Source organism: Ovis aries, chromosome 7 (assembly GCF_016772045.2).
Source record: "Ovis aries strain OAR_USU_Benz2616 breed Rambouillet chromosome 7, ARS-UI_Ramb_v3.0, whole genome shotgun sequence".
Taxonomy (NCBI): Eukaryota; Metazoa; Chordata; class Mammalia; order Artiodactyla; family Bovidae; genus Ovis; species Ovis aries.
In genome coordinates, this window is record NC_056060.1 from 51,779,383 (window position 1) to 51,796,133 (window position 16,751).

General features: G+C 35.4%; 1 protein-coding gene across 21 annotated transcripts in view; it reads left to right on the forward strand.

The window, feature by feature from the left end:
• The window catches only part of ZNF280D (zinc finger protein 280D), a 127,461-nt gene that overhangs the window by 19,218 nt on the left and 91,492 nt on the right, over positions 1–16,751 (forward strand). For 12 of the 21 annotated variants that reach the window (XM_015097014.4, XM_015097015.4, XM_015097018.4 and 9 more), the window contains 4 exons: positions 2,034–2,079; positions 9,938–10,084; positions 12,791–12,856; positions 12,957–13,096. In XM_015097014.4, the coding sequence (XP_014952500.1) occupies positions 2,067–2,079; positions 9,938–10,084; positions 12,791–12,856; positions 12,957–13,096 (366 nt within the window). In that variant the 5' untranslated portion in view covers positions 2,034–2,066. Of the gene's footprint in view, positions 1–2,033; positions 2,080–9,937; positions 10,085–12,790; positions 12,857–12,956; positions 13,097–16,751 lie in introns of those variants that run through there. The other 9 variants (XM_042252408.2, XM_015097021.4, XM_015097020.4 and 6 more) reach the window with 3 other exon arrangements.

Sequence of the window (16,751 nt, forward strand, 5' to 3'; positions counted from 1 at the left end):
CAGCTGTTTGTGGCTTTGAGCATTTGCAGTGTGGTTGGTGAAACTGAGGAACTGAAATTTAAATTTTATTTAGTTTTAATTAAATAGTCACATGTGGCTAGTAGCTACTGTATTACACAGTGCAGCTTCTGGCTGAAATTGCAATTCTGATTACCAGTGTTTTAGTGTCTTTGCTGGTGTATCAGTGGAGGTTCCTAAGTAGCTACTATGATCCTCAGGCCTTTAAAATAGATCATCTTAAAGTCATCTTTAGTCATGCGTACATACTCTGTCGTTCAGTTGTGTCAGACTCTTTGCAGCTCCATGAACTGTAGCCTGCCAGGCTTCTCTGTCCACGAGGTAGTGGATATCTTGTTCACATGGACAGGTCATTTATTAATTGAATATTTGTAAATTGAATACTAATTTTAAAGTTCTGCTAAATGATATTTTTATGATCACTTAACAAAAATGTTATATTTGAATTTCATAGTCTGTGTAATTGAAGCTGTTAAAGAATATTCTATATTCTTGATACTAGTAGGTCCTTAATGTGAGCAAAAATTGTATGTATTTATCTATACATACCTCTGATGTTAGTATAGGGGCAGGCTACAACTATTCAAATAACTGAGTTAAAGAATAACCTCAGAACTTGGTGAATGTAGTTGATATTAAAATTTACAGAATTTAGTTCATATTATATAAATATTCACTTGTTCCTGTATTTTAAACATTTAATAGCAATAGCTTCTGAAATTAAAATAATAATTTTATTCCTGTGGTCTAATTCAATCCAAATAACTTGAAAATTATTGAATAAAATGCAGGAAAATTTGCTTTAGTCAGCCTGAGAATAAAGAGGAATGTGAAGATTGTATTAACTGTGTATCTCAGTATTTTAGGTTTCTATTATCTGATTTTTTCCTTTTTTGCTTTATAACTAAAACATGAGATTTTAAAAAATATCTGCATATTTTTAAAATATGTATGCTGTTATATGTGTGGGAATCCAGAAAACAGATTCTTGTTTTAAATAAGACAGTTCAAATTTTTGAAAATTTATTTTAGCAACATTTGTTTTGAATGTTAGACATAATAGATTGTGAATTTTTGAAGGCAAGTACTATGACTTATTTATCTTTGTTTTTAGCCCCATTACCTTACATATAGGAAAAAATGACTGTGATTAGTTTGAATAGTTATTATTTGAATGAAGTAATCTATGATAAAATACTATATCCAACTAATTTTTGTCCTTTTGAGTTCATAGATTAGAAAACCAAGAAAAACATAAACTAAAATTGATTTATGACTATGTTTTCTTATGGAAACAATATTTTAGGTTTCTATTATCTGATTTTTTCCTTTTTTGCTTTATAACTAAAACATGAGATTTTAAAAAATATCTGCATATTTTAAAAATATGTATGCTGTTGTATGTGTGGGAATCCAGAAAACAGATTCTTGTTTTCAATAAGAAAGTTCAAATTTTTGAAAATTTTAGCCCCATTACCTTACATATAGGAAAAAAATGACTATGATTAGTTTGAGTAGTTATTTGAATGATGAAGTAATCTATGATAAAATACTTTATCCAACTAATTTTTGTCCTTTCGCGTTCATAGATTAGAAAACCGAGAAAAACATAAACTAAAATTGACTTATGACTATGTTTTCTTATGGAAACAATTATATTTATATCTGAAATGTGAAGACTCAGCAACAGTTAAAGGTTAATGTCAGCATCTGAATATTCAGATTTACTAAAATAGTATACTATGAGGCGATTATTCGTTTCTATAGAAAGATGCTTTTAAAAATCTTTATATATAATAATTTCAGACTTGTTCAAATATTAGGGCCTTAATAGAATCACCATTTTACTTAATAAATTTGAGTTCATTCAAGAATGAACCAATTTTGTAGAGTGAATTAAATGTTTATATTAGACTTATCAAACTTAAACCTTGAGCTTTTTATATGAAAAAAAAGGTTAAATATGTGTGTATTTAATGAAATCCACTTTAATGCTAGTTATCTTTATTTTATAGTAAAGAAAACTGAGGTATAACTTGCTGCCTTGTATGGAGTCACATGGTGAGTTTGAAGATTAAAATTAGATCCAAGAACTTCTGAATTTCAAGTTTCATTTTTCAGTATTTGGCTTTACTTAAAGGTACTCATAAAATTGACTGATATCATGTATCAGTACTTAGATGACAGTTTACAGAAAATCGACTTTTCATCTTGATTGGTGGCAACCCTTTTCAGCCAAAAAGTAAGTGTTGTTGCTAGGATAGATACTAGTGTTCAGTTCAGTTCAGTCATGACTGACTCTTTGTGACCCCAGGGACTGTGGCACGCCAGGCTTCCCTGTCCATCATCAACTCCCAGAGCTTGCTCAAACTCATGTCGATTGAGTCGGTGATGACATCCAACCATCTCATCCTCTGTTGTCTCCTTATCCTCCTGCCTTCAGTCTTTTCCAACATCAGGGGCTTTTCCATTGAGTCAGGTCTTTGTATCAGGTGGCCAAAGTATTGGAGCTTCAGCTTCACCATCAGCCTTTCCAATGAGTATTCAAGACTGATTTCCTTTAGGATTAACTGGTTGAATCTCCTTAATGTCCAAGGCACTCTCAAGAATCTTTTCCAACACCACAGTTTAAAAGAATCAATTCTTTGGTGCTCAGCTTGTATCGTGGTCCAACTCTCCCATTCATACAGGACTACTGGAAAAACCATGGCTTTGACTAGACGGACCTTTGTCGGCAAAGTATTATCTCTGCTTTTTAATATGCTGTCCAGGTTTGTCATAGCTTTTCTTTCAGGGAGCAAGCATCTTTTAATTTCATGGCTGCAATCACTATCTGCAGTGATTTTGGAGCCCAAGAAAATAAAGTCTGTCACTGTCTCCGTTGTTTCAAGGTAAATTAAATGTGTTAAAGCAGGACATGCAAGCGTGAATATTGACATATTAGGAATCAGTGAACTAAAATCCACAGGAACGGGCAGATTTAATTCAGGTGACCATTATAACTACTTCTACAGGCAAGAATCCCTTAGAAGAAATGGAGTACCCCTCATAGTCAACAAAAGAGTCTGAAATGTAGCATGTGGGTGCAGTCTTCAAAACAGCAGAATGATCTTGGTTTGTTTCCAAGGCAAGCCATTCAGCATCACAGTAATCCAAGTCTGTGCCCCAGTCACTGATGCCAGCGAAGCTGAAGTTGACCAGTTCAGTGAAGACCTACTTCTAGAACTAACTCCAAAAAAAGATGTCCTTTCCATCATAGAGGATTGGAATGCAAAAACAGGAAGTCAAGAGATACCTGGAGTAACAGGCAAGTTGGGCCTGGGAGTACAAAATGAGTCAGGGCGAAGGCTAACAGAGTGTCAAGAGAACGTACTGGTCATAGCAAACATCTTTTCCAGCAACCCAGGAGATGGCTCTACATGTGGATATCACCAGATAGTCGGTACTGAAATCAGATTGATTATGTTCTTTGCAGCCAAAGATAAAGGAGCTGTATACAGTCAGGAAAAAGAAGACTTGGAGCTGACTGTGACTTAGGTCATGAGCTTCTTATTGCAAAATTCAGGCTTAAATTGAAGAAAGTAGGGAAAAGAACTAGGCCATTCAGGTTTTGGGTATTCCCAAGTAGCACTAGTGGTAAAGAACCTGCCTGCCAATGAAGGAGACATAAGAGGCAGAGGTTCGATCCCTGGGAAGACCTCTGGAGGAGGAGATGGCAGCCCACTCCACTATTTTTGCCTGGATCAACTCCCTTATGATTATACAGCAGAGGTGATGAATAGATTCAAGGGATTAGATCTGGTAGACAGTGCCTGAAGAAATACGGACGAAGGTTCATAGCATTGTACAGATGGCAGTTTACCAAAACTTGCAAAGAGAAAAAAAATGGAAGAAGGCAAAGTGGTTGTCTGAGGAGGCTTAACAGATATCTGAGGAAAGAAGAGATATACTGCAGTGAATGCAGAGTTCCAGAAAATAGCAAGGAGAGACAAGAAGACCTTTTTGATGAACAATGCCAAGAAATAGAGGAAAACTATAGGGAGAGACCAGAGATCTCTTCAAGAAAATTGGAGATCACAAGGGAACATTTCATGCAAGGATGAGCATGATAAAGGACAGAAACGGTAAGGACCTCACAGAAAGAGAAGTAATTAAGAAGAGGTGGCAAGAATACAGGTGGTAAGAGTCAGTTCGTCTCATCAGGTGGCAGAAGTATTGGAGCTTCAGCCTCAGCATCAGTTCTTCCAATGAATATTCAGGACTGATTTCCTTTAGGATGGACTGGTTTGATCTCCTTACTGTCCAAGGGACTCTGAAGAGTCTTCTCCAATACCACAACACAACTTCAGTGCTCAGCTTTCTTTATGGTCCAACTCTCACATCAATACATAACTATTGGAAAAGCCATAGCTTTGAGTAGACGGACCTTTGTTGGCAAAGTAATGTCTCTGCTTTTTAATATGCTGTCTAGCTTGGTCGTAACTTTTCTTCCAAGGAGCAAGTGTCTTTTAATTTCATGGCTGCAGTCACCATCTGCAGTGATTTTGAAGCCCAAGAAAATAAAGTCTGTCACTGTTTCCACTGTTTCCCCAGTCTGTTTGCCATGAAGTGATGGGACTGGATCACCTGACCAGATGCCAGGATCTTTTTTTTTCAAATGCTGAGTTTTAAGCCAGGTTTTTCACTCTCCTCTTTCACTTTCATCAAAAGACTCTTTAGTTCTTCTTCCCTTCCATAATGGTGGTGTCCTCTACATATCAGATTTTTCTCCTGGCAATCTTGATTCCAGCTGTGCTTCATCCAGCCTGGCATTTCATGTGATGTACTCTGCATGTAAGTTAAATAAGAAGGGAGACAATATACAGCCTTGACATACTCCTTTCCCAATTTAGAATCAGTCTGTTGTTCCATGTCTGGTTCTAACTGTTGCTTCCTGACCTGCATACAGATTTCTCAAGAGGCAGGTCAGGTGGTCTGTATTCCCATCTCTTGAAAAATTTTCCACAGTTTGTTTGATCCACACAGTCAAAGTCTTTAGTGTAGTCAATGAAGTAGACGTAGGTATTTTTCTGGAATTCTCTTGCCTTTTTGATGATCCAGTGGATGTTGGCAGTTTGATCTCTGGTTCCTCTGCCTTTTCTAAATCCAGCTTGAACATCTGGAAGTTCTTGGTTCACATACTGTTGAAGCCTAGCTTGGAGAATTTTGAACATTCCTTTGCTAGTGTGTGAGATGAGTGCAATTGTGCGGTAGTTTGAGCATTCTTTGGCATTGCCTTTCTTTGGGATGGGAATGAAAACTGACCTTTCCAGTCCTGTGGCCATTGCTGAGTTTTCCAAATTTGTTGGCATATTGAGTGCAGCACTTTAACAGCATCATCTCTCAGGATTTGAAATAGATCAGCTGGAATTCCATCACCTCCACTAGCTTGTTTGTAGTGATGCTTTCTAAGGCCCACTTGACTTTGTACTCTAGGATGTCTGGCTCTAGGTGAGTGATCTCACCATCATGGTTATCTGGGTCATTAAGACCTGTTTTTTTTTGTATAGTTCTTCTGTGTATTCTTGCCACCTCTTCTTAATATCTTCTGCTTCTGTTAGGTCCATACCGTTTCTGTCCTTTATTGTGCCCGTCTTTGCATGAAATGTTCCCTTGTTATCTCTAATTTTCTTGAAGAGATCTCTAGTCTTTCCCATTCTATTGTTTTCCTCTATTTCTTTGCATTGATCACTTAGGAAGGCTTTCTTATGTTTCTTTTACGCATAGACAAAAATTAATTATTTCTAAAAGTATTATAAATCTGTCATGTATCTTCAAAAATTATTTCTCAACAATATATCCTGAATATATTTACAATGGCAGTACCATGCTAAAGAGTGAGGTGGAAGACCTTTGTTTTCTGCATGAGTTTGATAGGTCTGTCATAGCAAAGTATTATAGAGTAGATGACTTAACAGAAACTTACTTTCTCATAATTCTGGATGCTAGACGTCTAAGATCTAGGTATTTTTGAGTGACTTGAAGGAAGGATCTATTTCAGGCCTCTCTCCTTTGCTTATAGATGGTCATCTGCTTCCTGTGTCTTCAAATGGTCTTACCTCTGTACATGTATATGTGTTCTGATCTGTTCTTCTCTTATGGACAGTGATCATAATGTATTAGCGCCCACTCTCATAATCTCACTTTAACTTTCTTCTTTAAAGATTCTGCCTCCAAATATATACACATTGTGAGGTACTGATGGTGAGGACTTCAGAATATGAATTTTAGAGAAACTCAGTTTAGCTCATAACATATACCAACTGGAAATATATGATATTTTTAATATTAGATATAATGAATTTCCCTAATCTTTTAAAATTAGGCATTGCTTGACTTCACCTACTTTCCTAGTTTTAGATTATTATATATGTCTGTACTGCCTATCTTATATGTAGAGCGAAATATACTGTGAAGGGGCTTATTTTGCCTTAAACATGTAGTAGTATTTTTAATCTTTTGACTTGAAGAATCTATATAAATGGCACCCCACTCCAGTACTCTTGCCTGGAAAATCCCATGGACGGAGGAGCCTGGTGGGCTGCAGTCCATGGGGTCGCTAAGAGTTGGACACAACTGAGCGACTTCACTTTCACTTTTCAATTTCATGCATTGGAGAAGGAAATGGCAACCCGCTCCGGTGTTCTTGCCTGGAGAATCCCAGGGACAGGGGAGCCTGGTGGGCTGCCGTCTATGGGGTCGCACAGAGTTGGACACGACTGAAGTGACTTAGCAGCAGCAGTAAAACAGTATAGTTTGAAAAAGAAAGGGGTCATTTCATGATATTGATGACATTTAGAAAAATGAGAAGGCCTTATTTATTTATATACTTTTTGGTAGGTGGACTACTAAACATTTAAATAATGTTAGGCCAGGAAATGATTTAAGGTATATTTATAGAAGGGAAAATTCTTTTAAATTTGTAAAAGAATGGCACCTATTTTAATAAGGTATTTCTGTGTATGACATCTACAAAGTACTGTTTCAATTAGCACTATCTTTTAAGACTGTGGTAGAACACTGTCTTAAGTTTGAGTCAAAAGAGAAATGGCATTGCTTTATTATAATAAAAAGTGACCTTTAGAAGTTACCACCTTTAACTCATGATGATATCATTGTCTAAGCCAGAACCTTTGAACCCTGGAGGTTTTTTCCTTTTGAAGTCTCCCTCTGTCCTATACCCCCACTCCAGCACTCTTGCCTGGAAAATCCCATGGATGGAGGAGTCTGGTAGGCTGTAGTCCATGAGGTTGTGAAGGGTCGGACACGATTGAGAGACTTCACTTTCACTTTTCACTTTCCTGCATTGGAGAAGTAAATCCCAGGGACAGGGGAGCCTGGTGGGCTGCCGTCTATGGGGTTGCACAGAGTCGGACACGACTGAAGCGACTTAGCAGCAGCAGCAGCCTGTCCTAGACAGACAGACAGACAGACAGACAGACAGACAGACAGACAGACATTTTGTTGTTTAGTCGCTCAGTCATGTTCAACTCTTCGCAACCCCATGGACTGTAGCACGCCAGGCTTCCCTGTCCTTCACTATCTCCCTGAGTTTGCTCAAACTCACGTCCGTTGTGTCAATGATACCATCCAGCCATGTCCTTCTCTGTCGCCCTCTTCTGCCCTCAATCTTTCCCAGCATCAGGGTCTTTTCCTGTGAGTTGTGTAAACACACACACGCACATATATATATATATATACTCTCTTTATATATCACTTGTACCCATCTCCATTGCTGTTACTTTAGTTTAGAACTTTTAATACTGTATCTCTTTTTTTCCCTCCTCTGCTACTCTTACTCTTCCTTTTTGTCCTTCCTCTCAGCTTAAAGTATACACATTTTTTTTAAATAAAGCAAACAACTTTAAAAAACTGTGGTTTAGCCTCAGTTTCTTAAAAAGTGCTTATGTGCATATATATTTGTGCTGCCGTTGCATAGTCAGTTTTAACCATTTTCTGGTGCTAGTCTGTCATAAGGATTTTTGCTTTTTACAACTATCCCTTCCTTCCCTCTTAAGTGTCTTCCAATTTTTGGTTAAATTTGTATTTGATATTTTCATTATGATGACCATATAAACACTATTTACTGATGAGCATGGTAGTATGCTATTAATATGCTATTACATATAGAATAGCATGTGAGGGGATACATTTTTTACTTGTTTGTTTACCCAGCGATGAATACTTTTCACCTTTTTTGATTTGCTAGCTTTTATTAACATCTATAGCTAAATCTTGTCACACCCTCAAGAACCTCTCAGTTCAGTTTTCTGTATGTTGAAATCTGTCAGATAGTCTAAACATTTATATTTTAACCATCTTTTCTTTGGCCTCCTGGGGACGTTCCTCCTGACGGTGCTGCTCTCAGGAGTTAGTCTAGACTGGCTGTTCTTTTGGCCTGCTGAGCTTCTGTTGTCCTGGAACTTTGTACTGTGTTGAATGCCATGTTCTCTACATCCTGTGTCTTCCTCTTTCTTGCCTGAGTCTCTTGTTTTGGTGGATTCTATAGTAGCTTCAGGAGAAAGAGTGCCTGGGAAGTAAATTTTGTGTGATGTTGCTGGTCCTTACTCTTACACTTAAATGAAAAGTTTAGATTTTCTAAATTGAAATATAATTCTGGTAAGAATTTTAAAAGAATTGTTTTACTGTGTTCTAGTTTCTGTTCTTGTTACTCTTAATCTTTTGTATAGGACCTGTTTCTGTTCCCTAACTCTCAACCCCTGAAGATATTCTCTTTATCTTTTTTGTTCTGAAATTTGGCAGTGATACGTCCTGGTATAACTTTTTCTTGATTGTTGTATTGAGCATTAGTGGGATCTTTCAGCTCAGAGATTATTGTCTTCTGATCTTGGAAATTTTCTTGCATTATTTCTTTGATAACTTACCCCCTGCTTTCTCTCTATTCTCTTTCTATAAATTTAAGTGTTGTCCCTTTAAATTGATTTTCTAACAACCTTGTATTCTCTGTTTTGTTTATGTGTGTGTGTATATAAATATTTTTTTCTCAGTTCTGAGGACATTTGTTTTTTTAAGGGAATGAAAAAATTTTGGCTATTGTATTTCAAATCCTATTTTGTTTTCTGATCATTACTTTTTATAACATCCATTTTTGTCTCATATCTCTAAAAATGCTAACTATATTTTCTCTAATATTTGTCTTGCTTTTTGTATTACCTCTTTTCCTAAGGTTTCTTTCTCTGTTTTATTGATTTTGGTCTGAAAGACAAGAGGTTTTCCTAAAAGTTCTGGTGCTTATTGGTTGTATGTTTAACACCAAGGCACTAAAATGCTTCTGTGCTTGGTCAGAACTTTTAGGACGGTGATATTTTACTGTATGTTCTTTGGTCTGTTTCTTCAGACAAGAAATGTGTAATTTTCCCTGATTGGAATAAATCTCACTTTGTTCTTTTATTTTAGTCTAGCATCTCATCCCTTCTTTGCTATGTACCTGACATACCTGAATTGGGTTCAGTTTTTCTGTTCTCTCTCCCATCTGTTGCCTCTTATTCTTAGTTTGTCTCTCATTTGTCAGTACATTTTTTCCCAGATAATGGTTTAGTGCAGTCTTTTTCCTAGATATAATCATATTCCAGGTGTATGACTGAAACTGACTTTGTTCCCAAATGTTCTGTCCACTGTAAATAACTACTATCAACCATTATCTATCAGTCATCTCTTTATCTAAATTTTACTAGTTTAAATCTTAGAGAGTGAACTCTGAGTTTCTCACTGTTGCTGCCATGTACTAACTGTGAATATCAACTCAGAAATTGCGATTAGGATTATTAAAGTAGATCTTAAATCTCCTATTATGTATTACAAAAATGTATTTATTTTTCTTTTTGAAAATAAGGTTTGCTTCTCTCCTTTTGAAAATTAGATAATTCAAAAATGGCAGAGCTCTTCATGGAATGTGAAGAAGAAGAGTTGGAACCATGGCAGAAGAAAGTAAAAGAGGTTGATGATGATGATGATGATGAGCCGATCTTTGTTGGAGAGATATCAAGTTCAAAACCAGCAATTTCAAGTGAGCATTTACTTTCAGTAAACCCCAGTTTTGTAGAATACCATTTGTAATAGAAAAACTTGTGAACTCTCTTATACTCATTTAATTAAGTCCTTGTTCCTTGGTAAGGAGTTAATGATGAAAGATTGGGTGGGAAATTGGTAAGAATTTCAGAATTAGAGTTTTAAAATTGGGAACTTGAGGAAGGAGTGAAGAAGTTAAAATATCAGATGTGAGAAAAATAAATGGACTAAGATAAACTGGTGACATCGGAAGTCTTTTCATAATAGAAATCATAATTTTTAGTGGAGCCAAGTAACCTGTTTATCATTTTGTTCATTTTCTTTTTTTTTTTTTTCCTCACTTATAACCCAGAAACAGAAGAGTTTAGAATACTTGGCTTAAAATGTTACAATACACTAAATATGTTTGGGTTAGTCTTAGATAGGGGTTCTCACATGCAAGCAGCTGCCTCATTGCAGTGACATTTATAGTAGCTACAAAATGTATAGACAGTGAAGGATGTCAGTTAAGAGTAATTGGATTTGCCATTGTTATAATGTTAAAGACAAATGGCTCTTGTTAAAGCATCCACTCAATAATGTATGGAAGTATGGAGAAATAATGTATACATTTCAGGGGAGAAAGAGAAAATAGATCCCTTCCCATTGCGTTTACATGTGTTTTGTTTGCTTAGTCAGGAGAATTTACCAAAGCTCATAACCAGCATACTAGTGTTTTGTTTTGTTTTGTTTTGTCAAAATCAGTGCTTAAAAGTATAACAAAGAGACTGCTTTAAAATTTTCTGAAAGCCTGATTCTTTCTTCTGTTGCCTGTAAGCTTGGAATGGCACTTTTTATTCAGTTTTATCAGAGGGAGACTAGCTTAACTGATGGAATTCTGAATAGCATTTTTTGTGGAAGATTGATAACCACTCAAAAGAGGTTCTGAATGGAGTGCTACTTTGATTATAGATTGAACTAGGTGTCGTGGCATGCTTTTTTGCTGATAGTGGAACATAATTATACACTGTCTTAATTACTGTTTCTAGTTGCTATAATTACTTTATATGGGAATATTACCATATTGCAAAATCGTTACTTAAGTTGTCTTATTGAAAACAAGACAATTAAGATTTAAATTGAATTTATACTGATTTTTAGATGACTCTTAACAGTGTTCAAATAGAAAAATGTATGTTAATTTTAAAATAATTGTCAAGAGACTGATCCCAGTAGAATTTCTTTTCTGTACTCTTAAGATACAGAATTTAAATGATTTTATTGTTGCTTTTGTATAAGCCATAAAATATTTTAACATATGGAGTATAAGCTAAATGTTTATATATGTTGCTAGACAGGAAGGTAAAAACTTTTTTATTGTAGAATACAAACACCAAAATGTACTTTTTTGAAGGTTTGAATAAATACTTAATCTTGAATTTATGCATGAAAGTGGTGTCAAGTTGTTTGAGCAGATTGTTCTCCTTTTAGTTTAGTTCAGTTCAGTTGCTCAGTCGTGTCCGACTCTTTGCGACCCCATGAATCGCAGCACACCAGGCCTCCCTGTCCATCACCAACTCCTGGAGTTCACTCAGACTCACGTCCATAGAGTCGGTGATGCCATCCAGCCATCTCATCCTGGGTCGTCCTCTTTTCCTCCTGCCCTCAATCCCTCCCAGCATCAGAGTCTTTTCCAATGAGTCAACTCTTCGCATGAGGTGGCCAAAGTACTGTAGTTTTAGCTTTAGCATCATTCCTTCCAGTGAACACCCAGGACTGATCCCCTTTAGAATGGACATCTCTAATACTTAGGTATAGAGCACTGTACTGCCATTTTCAGAAAACAGTCCTACTTTTATATGCCCCTTTACACTACAGAATTAATTTATGGAGGCTTGTTCCTTTCTATTACGAGGGGAAATGAGGAAATTGTTTTCTGAGTTCTGATGTTGGTCCTTTTACCTTTTTCTAACCAATAATTTTAGGCAGATTCTTACTCTTCTGAATTTTAGTTTGGTCATAGAAAAACCTATAAATTATTGAGTTCACATACATGCATGCAATTAGAAACTTTAACCTGATCCTGAAAGTCATATTAGGCCCTGACTGACTTCTAGTATAGTGATAAATATGAAGCCCGTTAAGTTGCAAGATATTCTGGTAAACCATATGTTCACTTTAGTCTGCATTCTCTAATAGATTCACTTTCAGGACTTGAATAATGGTGGAGATAATCCAATGAGGTCCCTTATAATGATACTTCAGGGCTTATAAGGGTATGAATTGGATATGGATGTTGGACAGGATTTGATTTTCAGTGAATAGGAACTTGGATGCATGTATGTACAGCCCTTTCATCTCTCAAAGCAAGATATATACTTCAATTTTAGTTGTATATGAATATATTTTTGGAATATTTTTGCCAATTATGTGAACTATTTCTTTGCCATGTAGAAGATTTGACTTATGGGTAGTCATATTTATCAATCTTTAACTTCTGGGTTTTGGATTTTGAATTACAGTTAGAAATATTCTATAAGAATTAATATACTAGTTTTAGTAGATAAAGATATATATGTTTAAAATTAACTGTATTCATAAAGCAGTATTAACCTGTATACTCCTTCCAGAAATCTTTTCAGTTGTTTTCAGTGTATGATTTCTATTTATATATATATATATATAATTCAAACAATGAGTTTTAAAATAATGTAATCTTTTATAGATATTTTGAATAGAGTAAACCCCAGCTCATATTCGAGGGGAATAAAGAATGGTGCACTATGCCGAGGTACAGTAGTATTTTACTATTTTTATTTTAAAGTGAAGTATTTTGACATCATTGATTATATAGAAATATATTCAATGTGTTGTATAATTTTAAAATACAGGTATTACTCCTGCATTCAAGCCTACAAGTCAACATTACACGAACCCAGCATCAAATCCAGTGGCTGCCTCGCCAGTAAATTTTCATCCTGAATCTAGATCTTCAGATAGTTCTGTTATTGTTCAGCCTTTGTCTAAACCTGTAAGTGTTTCTGAAACTACACAGTCAGCTCAGGAATTCGTTGGGTATTATTTATCTGTGTCAACAATGCATAGTGAAAATTCTGTATTTCCATGGGTAATCATTCAGTGGAATCATAATCAGCATCAGAAAATGTCACCATCTTTATGATAGTTTAACCAGTACCCAAATAATAATTGTAGGAACAAACTATCCAGCCTGTTTTTAAATCTGGTAATATGCTTAAATAGGCTACAGTATTGAAAACTGTGCTATTAAAACATGAATAAAAGCATATTTAGTAATAATGGCAAAACTATTTCAGATTGTAAACTGGGCTAAATGTTCTTAGTTCTTAACTGGGAGAATTGCTGAGAGGCTATTGTAGCCTTTTATTCTGAAAACATACCTTCATAGTTTAGTGTAACTTTTATAGAAAGTAATAGTTAATATTGAGTTGTTACTGTGTGTAAGGTTTTGTGCTATCATGAATTAATCTCTTTAAATTCTTAAATGTTCCTATAAAGTAGGCAGTATTATTTATTTTTGTTTTATAGTTGAGGAAACTGAGGCTCACATAGTTTAAATAATTCACTCAAGGTGGCACCGCTGGCAAATGATAGATCTGGGATTTCAATCCATTGCCTTAGTGTAAAAATTTTCAAAGTGTAGTTGTCAGTCCCCTGGGGTGCCCCTGAGACTGTTTCATGGGCTTTGGATCAACTGTATTGTCAAAATAACACAAAGGAACTATTTGCTTTTGTCACTGTGTTGACACTTGTACTGATGATGCAAAAGCAATGGTGAGTAAACTGCTGGCATGTTAGTATGAATAGTAGTTTTTGTACTAGTCATGACCATGTACTCACAATAAAAATTATTTCAGTCATACTCAGTTACTTTGATGAAATATTAAAATGTCATTAATTTTATAAACTCTCTACCCTTGAATATATCTTTTGAAATGTTTCACGTATGAAATGGATAGTATACATAATATACTTCTGTGTCTGAGGTATGATGATTAGCTTGGGAAAAAGTACTAGTGTGGTTTAATGTTGAGCTAAATTACCCAGAAAACCATTTTTACTTGAAAAGATGACTGAAGCCATGGTGTATGTTACTATTAACTTAGTGGTTTAAAGCCACATACTTCTATTGTGTCACAGATTTTGTGAGTTAGGAGTCATGTCATGTCTTAGCTGGATCTTCTGCTTCAGGGTTCCTCAAGGCTTCATTCAAGATGTGAAGCTCAACTGAGGAAGTGTCTACTTCCAACCTCTCATGGTTATTGGTAGCATTCGGTTCCTTAAGGGTTGTCATATTGAGGGTCTCAATATTTTACTGGCTTTTGGTTGGCTCCTTGCCATTTTGAGTTTTCCCAGCATGGCTCTTACTTCTTCAGAGCCCACAAGGGAGAGAGAATGCTTAGCAGGATGGCATTATAGCCGTCCTTGGACTGCAAGGAGATCCAGCCAGTCCATTCTGAAGGAGATCAGCCCTGGGATTTCTTTAGAAGGAATGATGCTAAAGCTGAAACTCCAGTACTTTGGCCACCTCATGCGAAGAGTTGACTCATTGGAAAAGACTCTGATGCTGGGAGGGATTAAGGGCAGGAGAAGGGGATGACAGAGGATGAGATGGCTGGATGGCATCACTGACTCGATGGACGTGAGTCTGAGTGAACTCCAGGAGTTGGTGATGGACAGGGAGGCCTGGCGTGCTGCGATTCATGGGGTCGCAAAGAGTCGGACACGACTGAGCAACTGAACTGAACTGAATGTAATCATATAGAAAAAAATCATATGTATCCTGTCACTTTTGCTCTACTCTGTCAGAAGCAAGTCACATGACTTGCCTTCACTCAAAGAGAGGGAATCACACAGGACATGAATCCCAGGGAGTGAGGATCATGGAGGCTACTTTTAAGAGTCTGTCTGGCACACATAGTGAGTTCTTCACTTTTTGTTGTTTGGTAGACAGTTCCTCAAAATTGAAAGTGCGCTTGTCACCCAAAGGAAAACAACTGATGTATTTCTTGATGAAATTTGAGCTATCAAGTAAAAATTAGAATTATGAACAACTTGTATCAGTCATCATGATCTTAGCAGCTTCTCAGTACATAAAATCTTTTCTTATGGTTGGTAGTATTAATAAATATGAGTTTTTTATATTGTGTCATGAACTCTGTCAACATTTGGAAGATTGCATAATTCAAAGAAATCAGTATTTTCTAAATAATGTATGATATAATAAAATCATGCATGAATAAGATTCATTCAAAGTGCAAGATAATACATTTTAATGCAACAGTTCAAAAAGCTCAGTGATAGGGAGTTAGATTCCACTTTGCAGCAAACCTTTAAGAAAATTGCGACTGTTGAGTTTTGGTATTTTATCAAAGAAATATATCCACATTTATTGTAATTTGCTATTAAAATACTCCCTTTTTTAGCTGTTAATATTTATGAAACCAGAGTATCTTGATTCTTCAACCAAAACATTTTAACAGAATGAAAGCAGAAGCAGTTATGAGAGTATAGCTGTCTTTTTATTAATCGAGACGTTAAGGATATTTGCAGAGATGTAAAACAGTGCCACTGTTTTCTCTGATTCTTTTGTGTTTGCTAGATAGCCATTTTTTAAAAAAATGTTATTCATGTTAATTTGTAATGGGTTTATTATTGTTATTTAAAATGAAATTAATAAACAAGTATTTTGAAATTTTCTATTTTAATCTGCAATATGATAAATATCAGTAGATATAACCTACCTAAATAAAAACTCTTTTGATTCTAAATATTTGAAGGGGTTCTGAAATCAAGGACTTAAGAATCCTTAAACAAAAAGTTACCCAAAATTTGAAGATTCTTTGCTACTGGACTTGAATTAACTCAGTGTTTTTTTTCATGCCATCATAAGCTCTTTGACATTGGCCTTACAGAATTAGTAAATTTTCCCTAAGATATTTGTTCTTTTTACAGTAAGTGAAACAACTACTGAAGCACCTATAGATTTTATTACAAATATTCAAGTTCAAAAACAGAATTGAATCTAAATATTTTTAGTATGAATAATCCATTTTCCCTATATTTCATATCATATTACTATTAGGTAAATTACACGTATTTGTTACCACAAAAAGTTTATATTTTGAGATGTTTCTTTCATAGAGGACCTATTAAATTTAATTTTATTTTCATGAAAAGGAAAATCTATGCCTAAACAAAGTCAGCTCCCAATTATGTTTTGAAGAGGTCATATATCATAAAAAGTAAGAGTATCTTTAGGCAAACACCTCCCCCTCCCTGCCTCCAAATCTTTTCTGTGGTTTTAGCATTCTGAAATAATACTGATAAGAGCCCAGGACTAATTGTGTAGAAAACTTAGATTGAAGCAAGAGACTTGAATGATGATTCTTCCTATTTTAAAACTAGAGCATTGTCAAAACCTCTCTCAGCCTCATTTTCTTCATTTCTAAAATGAGAGCTAATTTTACCTGGACCACTGACTCTCAATCTTGGATCCTAACATGGCAAGCTACCTAAAATGTAAAGATTCTTTGTTATTAGTAGAATCAAATTAACTTGGAAAGTTTCTCATACTTACTATAAGCTGTTTGGCATTTGAGGGATAGAAAACCAGAAAAAGAAAATTTATTATTTAATTTAGTTTG